Genomic DNA, 6,480 nt, shown 5'->3' with positions numbered 1-6,480 from the left:
TCTCAGCTCTGGGGTCCAGCGAGCCGCATCCACCGTGATCATGGAGAGGGTCAGCTCGGTCCACCAGCCCCGAAGGTGAGGACGGCACCTGGGGCTCCCTGGACGATTCCAGATCATGGAAGCGGCAGCCGGGAGGCGTGCTTGCTGAAAGTCGCAGGCCCAGCCCGACCGGCCCTTCCTGAGGGGCGTCTTCCCGAGAGGTGGTTGCTGCCCCTGCCGGCCAGCGTCTGCGGATGGGGAGGTGTGCCCCCGATGTGGCCTTCGTGTGGAGGGCGGTGCTGACCCTGGGGCTCGTGCTGCTGTACTACTGCTTCTCCATCGGCATCACCTTCTACAACAAGTGGCTGACCAAGGTACACGGGGGGCTGCGGCGCCCCCTAATATTTAGCAGCCTGGCTTCAGCCAGCCAGCCTGGGAGCCAGTCCACACCAGTGGGGGGACAGGGCCTCACTGGGGAGTCACCGAAATACCGGGATGAGGGGCATCAGGAAAGGGGGAGACGGGGGCGTGAGCCAGAGCAAACGCGGGGGGTCAGAGGGCCCCTCAAACACTGCAGAGGCCCCTGAACCCGCAGCCAGGCCAGCAGGAGTTGGGGCGCTGGGGGCCAGGGGTAGGCGGTCATGGAGGCGCTCCACTGTGTGCTTGGGCTCCCCAGAGCTTCCACTTCCCCCTCTTCATGACAATGCTGCACTTGGCCGTGATCTTCCTGTTCTCCGCCCTGTCCAGGGCCCTGGCTCAGTGCTCCAGCCACAGGGCCCGCGTGGTGCTGAGCTGGCCGGACTACCTCAGGAGAGTGGCTCCCACCGGTACGTGCCTGCCTGCGGGCCGGAGTGGGGGGCAGCTCAGAGGGAAAGGAAGGCATGAAGCTGAGCCCATCCAGGGTCATTCCTCTCTGTGTCCTCCCTACCCCCACTGCCTCATGGCGGGTGGGCAGGGATGGGGGGGTGTGGTGGCTTGGCCTGCACCCTTGAACACGTGCATCACGGCCTGGAGACGCTGGTCAGAGGGTGCATCACAGCCGGCCCTGAGACGGGGTGCGGGAGCCCAGGGGAGGGACCAGCTGGCGGCCGCGCGGGAGGGCTTCCGGGAGCGGGGGCTGTGGGCTGAGACCTGGGGGGGCGCGGGTCCCCTCGGAGGGGAGGCCCCCATGCCCTCGGGAGAGGCTTGGTGCGTGGGCAGGTCTGCCAGGGAACTGAAAGTGTCTCCGGAAGCTGAGGACTCAGCTGTCAGGAGAGGAAACAGAACTGAGAAGGCAGCTGGCTCAGATCCTGGAGGACCAAGTCCTGGGGGTGGGGGACGGTGTGTTTCATCCCGAGGGAGGGAGCCAGTCTGCAGAGTTTCCGGTAGGGGGTCCTTAGGATCAAGTGAACACCCCTCCCTCATGGGGGTGGGGGCGTGGCATTCCTAATATCCAACAAGTGGGAAGCGGTTAGACAGTGGACTGTTGCCCTAATGCTGGAGCAGCCCCCTCCGCTTTAGGGGCGTGGGGCCAGGAGTTAACCCTTCAGTTGCTGGGTGGAAAAGAAAGCTCCAGGAGGGCTCCTACCTGGGCGGGGTGTCCCACGGGTGCCCTGTGTCTCCACAGCACTGGCCACAGCGCTGGATGTGGGCTTGTCCAACTGGAGCTTCCTCTACATCACCGTCTCGCTGTGAGTACTGAGCCCTTTGGCCGTCTGTCCAGCAGGCTGGGGCTGGGGGCTGCACCTTCCTGCCAGGTTCCTGCCAGGCAGCAGGGAAGGGGGCATGGAGGGCAGAGGGAGCAGCTATTGCTTATCTCAGATTCTGCGCTTCAGCGAGCCATGTGTGGCTGCCCCCTCTTTCTCCATTTCTCTCTTCCCTCCTTAATCCTGATCTCCGCTAAAGAGCAGGTAAATCACAGGACTCAGGAAGCTCAGTTTTTTTTATTTTCTGGTGATAATCAGAGGCCTCTGAGTCAGAGATTCCTTCCGATTAAAGGTCGCGTGTCAACCCAGACGACTCGGCTTCCCTTCTTTGGTCTTTTGTGTCCCTCGGGGCCTGCGGCCCACAGGGAGGTCAGGGGTCTCCCCTGGCCTCCTCCCGCCCCCTGGGGGCACCGAGTGGGCTCCTTTCCTGGCAGTAAGTCCGCGTCGCCGGCTCCAGCAGTGCATCATGGGGACATTTCCCTTGCAGGTACACGATGACCAAGTCCTCAGCCGTCCTCTTCATCCTCATCTTCTCTCTGATCTTCAAGCTGGAGGAGCTGGTGAGGCCCCAGCTTTCCTCGAGTCCCGCCAGCCCCCACCGATGCTAAGAATAGAAAGCAGGAGCTGCTCAGTGGCTTGTCCCTGCCTGTGACCAAGGAGGCAAGCCCAGCTCAGTGGCACTCCATCCCTGGGGACAGACCCGGGGCACTGCTGGAGAAGATTTAGGGACTGGTGTGGCAGGAGCGGTGACCACAGGAGATGGGGTTCAAGGACGTGGGACTGGGGCAGTGGGTCCTGGGGGCTCCCTGCTGTGCAGCTGGGGCCCTTCATGTGCTGGGTCCAGGGGGGCGGTGGGGCCACGTGGGGCCATAGGCCCGCTGTAGGCAGCACTACTGCCCTGTTTCAGGGTCTGGGGTCCATGCCAACCAGGTGTCAGCCCTGGTAACATCGAGTGGAAGGGACCAGCCAGGACCCCAGGGTGGGGCAAGAAGAAGGAGGCCTTGCCCCAGGGGCAGCCAAGATGGTCACTGACCCCCAGTCTCCCAGGCGTGATGAACCCAAGTTGATTGCAGTTGCTCCCCCGCCCTCTGCTTTCAGCGCGCGGCGCTAGTCTTGGTGGTCCTGCTCATCGCCGGGGGCCTCTTCATGTTCACCTACAAGTCGACGCAGTTCAACATCGAGGGCTTCGCCTTGGTGCTGGGTGCCTCTTTCATCGGCGGCATTCGCTGGACCCTCACCCAGATGCTCCTGCAGAAGGCAGAACTTGGTGAGCGAGAGCCCAGGGCACCGGGCAGGGTGCAGGCGGGCCGGGCCGGGCGTGATGGCTCACACGAGTCACTTTGTGCAGGACTCCAGAATCCCATCGACACCATGTTCCACCTGCAGCCACTCATGTTCCTGGGGCTCTTCCCTCTCTTTGCTGTGTTTGAAGGTACGTGGGGTCATCCACCTCGGGGGGACCTCAGCACAGAGCTCTGATCTCTGCTCGGAGCCCAGCGCTGTGGTAGCTGCAGAGGTTCCAGAGATTAGCGATGGTGGTCCCGACCCTGGCAGTACTTGGTTTGGGGGCTGGACAGACACTTAAACCAAGGGGCTAGAATCTCGCAGGATAAATGCTACTGAGAAATCCCATGTAAAACACACCAGGCGGTAATGATGGTAAATGCACACAGCCCTCAAGGTATACCAGGGCTGTTCTGATTGTTCCAAACATATCGACTCCTTTAATACTCCCCCAAAACCCCACATGCCAGTACTAGGACTGCCTCATCTTGCAGATAAACTGCGGCAGAGAGAAGTCAAGATAGCCTTGCTCAAGGTCCCATAGGTCATATACAAGCCAGCCCCTGGCTCTGGAGTCCCTCTCTTAACCGCGATGCCCTCTTTCTCTTACTTGGAGTAGAGTCATGAATGACTCCAGGTTGGTGGCCAGAAAGGCAAGCTGAGGCTTCCCAAACAGTGCATTTTTGGAGAATGAATGGGATTTTGACCCCCTGATGGGGGCGGGCGCCTCAGAAAGTGGGAACAGGAGGTTCAGACGTGGAGAGGTGTGTGGGATTGGCCTTGGCTGTTTCTCAGTCAGGCAGCGGAGGAGTGAGGAAGGGGCGGGTGGGCAGTTCCTTCCCCCCTTCCCTCCTCCCCTCCCATGGAAGAGTTAGAAGGATGTGTCTAGCCTGGGTCGGGGGGGCCACCATGTTCCCCTCCCTGACGTTTTGGAATTGGTCTTCGTCCTGTCTGTTAATCCTTCCTTCCAGAGTCCCTTCTGTCCTCAGGGTCATTACAGAGAATTCTGTCCCACATCCATTTAAGTTCCAAGCAGTGAAGCGTCTCAAACCTCTCGGGAGAAGATTATTCTGCAGCTCCGTTGTCCAGGAAACTTGTGTTCTGCAGCCTCATTTTTTTTTCCCGTTTTAAAATCTCTCTCCATCCCCTCCTTATGCCCCTCACCAAGCCCCACACTCTCCCTCCCTTCCCGGATGTTTACACCATTTCCCCATCTCTGCAAACCCTCACCCGAGAGCCCCTCGTAGTCATCACTTAGCAAAGCTGCATGGATTTAGCTTCTTTAATCTTTTCTGGTAAATTAATCCCCAAAGCGCCTTCATTACTTATGTTGCTCTTCCCCGAATTCCCTTCAATTTGCCGACGCCTTTGCAGTGCTGCCGAGCCCAGCACCAGACGAGATGTCCTGCGTCAGAAGGCTGTGTGCCCAGGGGGCTCCGCATTCTGCTTCTCCTCGGTGCTTCCCTCCAAAAGCCTCATAGGGCTCGGCCAGCCTCCCGCTCCCACGAGTGTCCATTTGCTGAGTCTAGGGCTTACCTTCCCACCAACTTCTACCCCCAGGACCCTTTCCTGTTCTCTCAGATGGGCAGTGCTGGAGAGCCAAGAGTCCTCTGAAAGTCTGGGCACAACTTGGTGTGTGGAGGCCTGTGTGGCTGTCTCTGGAACAAGGGGCCGTGGTTTTGTCATGTCTTTGAATGTGTGTGTGTTTACTTTTTGAGAACTGTTCATCAAACTATACTGTCCAGCCTGGTCCCTTTTGTTTTGTCAGTGGGGAAACGGTGGTCCAGAAAGGGCTCATGTCTCGGCTGCACCCCACAGCTCTGTAGTTAAGATGAGAAGGTGTATGGAGTTTTGTCCCTGGACCCACCTGGAGTGAAGGGCCTCCTCCAGCGGCCCAGGGCACTGACAGTCCTCATGTAGCAGGTGCCCCATCTTCTTTGGGCCATGGGGTCTTACAGCTGCCAAGGCCACAGGAAGTCACAGCCCACCCCGCCGCCTCCTCCCTAAAGACGGGTGGTACACAGGGTGTGAAGGAGCAAGGCGCTTCCACCTGATGCCCCCTGTGTGCCAGTCCCCTGCTCTAGTCCAGAGGCTCAGAAGCCTCCATCAGGCCCTGTTAGGATCCTTGGCTTGTATCGCCCTTGGGCTCCCTGACAGCCGGCCCTGCTTTCTGGTTTCCCCAAGTCCCCGGCCATCTGCCTGAGATTCTCTGACACCTCCCGTCCCGGGACTCTGGGCCTCAGACAGGTGGCGGTTGCAGGGAGGGTGGAGTGCAGCTGTGGCAAATCACACCACAGCTGTGGTGGGGTGAGGCTGCCCAGGCAGGCACACCCAGGACGTGGCCCCCCCGCTCTCTCCCCCCATTGCTTCCAGGTCTCCATTTGTCCACATCTGAGAAAATCTTCCGTTTCCAGGACACAGGGCTGCTCCTGCGGGTGCTCGGGAGCCTCTTCCTTGGCGGGATTCTCGCCTTTGGTTTGGGCTTCTCTGAGTTCCTCCTGGTCTCCAGGACCTCCAGCCTCACTCTCTCCATTGCTGGCATTTTTAAGGTACAGTCTTGGAGGCGACCCCAGTCCTGTCTTAGAGGGGAGCCCCTCTCCGGCGGGTGTCCCAACTCCTGCTTCCCAGAGCCCTGCGGGGAAGAGACGGAAGTGCCTGTCTCATCTGGCAGTCAGTCCATCATCATCACGGCCCAGAGTGGGGGTGGGGGGGTGGCGGGGGGGCAGCCCTGCTTCACAGATGGGGAAACAGACATGAAGAGCTGCCCTTACCCAGGGATATACAGCTAGCAGGTGGCCGAGCTGACTCCACTAGGCCCGGGACGTGTTTACATCTTACCAAGAAAGCCAACTCTAGTCATTAGGCAGTGGCCTGGAGTCAGGATTGAGAAGTCCCCAGTCAGACTCATCAGCATAGGGTCCTGTGCTTGGCAGTGATTGATTGACAGTGTCTTCCAGGAGCACAGTGAGGGGTGGTTCTATCACGAGGGCCCTGCGGCTGCTGATCTGCCTTTACCGCTGTCTAGGAGCCCCTAGCCGTCTCCTTGCATCACTTCTCCCCTTCTTCCCCCCATCTTCACTCACTGCTTCCTGCTCTGGGCTGTGGACAGGCAGATCCTGATCCTGGAGCAGTGTTCCCTGAAACCAGCCGAACAGGGCTCCCTGAGGGTCTCGCCCACCCAGTGATGACACGTGAGCCGTGTTTCTCAGAATGTCATCTGATCAGTCCCCTTTGCAGCCCGTGCTTACGAAGAACCCTGTGACCAGTGTGTCCTGTAGAGCCCAGTGTGACTGCACCCACCCCCGCCCACGGCAGCAGAGGCGCTCCGTGCACAGGTGCTTCTGGAAGGGCAGCTGTCCTTCCTGCCTGTGGACGTGGCTGCGGACTTGCTACCCTGTGTCCCCAGCCTGGATTCGGTCTGCCTCTTCCAGTCCAGACAGAATTCTGTGAAAAGCACCTCCCCTCTGTCCACAGTAACACAGAGCAGGGGAGGCCTCAGGCTGGTCCCCAAACTCAGAGAGGCCTACCCCTT

General features: G+C 59.8%; 1 protein-coding gene across 1 annotated transcript in view; it reads left to right on the top strand.

The window, feature by feature from the left end:
* The window catches only part of SLC35C2 (solute carrier family 35 (GDP-fucose transporter), member C2), a 7,772-nt gene continuing 1,292 nt past the window's right edge, over nucleotides 1-6,480 (top strand). Inside the window, exons 1-7 of the mRNA XM_010835114.1 lie at nucleotides 1-353; nucleotides 656-806; nucleotides 1,586-1,649; nucleotides 2,152-2,224; nucleotides 2,763-2,931; nucleotides 3,013-3,096; nucleotides 5,322-5,497. Coding sequence (XP_010833416.1) covers nucleotides 234-353; nucleotides 656-806; nucleotides 1,586-1,649; nucleotides 2,152-2,224; nucleotides 2,763-2,931; nucleotides 3,013-3,096; nucleotides 5,322-5,497 — 837 coding nt within the window. The 5' untranslated portion in view covers nucleotides 1-233. The remainder of the gene's footprint in view (nucleotides 354-655; nucleotides 807-1,585; nucleotides 1,650-2,151; nucleotides 2,225-2,762; nucleotides 2,932-3,012; nucleotides 3,097-5,321; nucleotides 5,498-6,480) is intronic.

Source organism: Bison bison, unplaced genomic scaffold, assembly GCF_000754665.1.
Source record: "Bison bison bison isolate TAMUID 2011002044 unplaced genomic scaffold, Bison_UMD1.0 scf7180017864038, whole genome shotgun sequence".
Classification (NCBI taxonomy): domain Eukaryota; kingdom Metazoa; phylum Chordata; class Mammalia; order Artiodactyla; family Bovidae; genus Bison; species Bison bison.
This window is presented reverse-complemented; position numbering and strand designations above follow the sequence as displayed.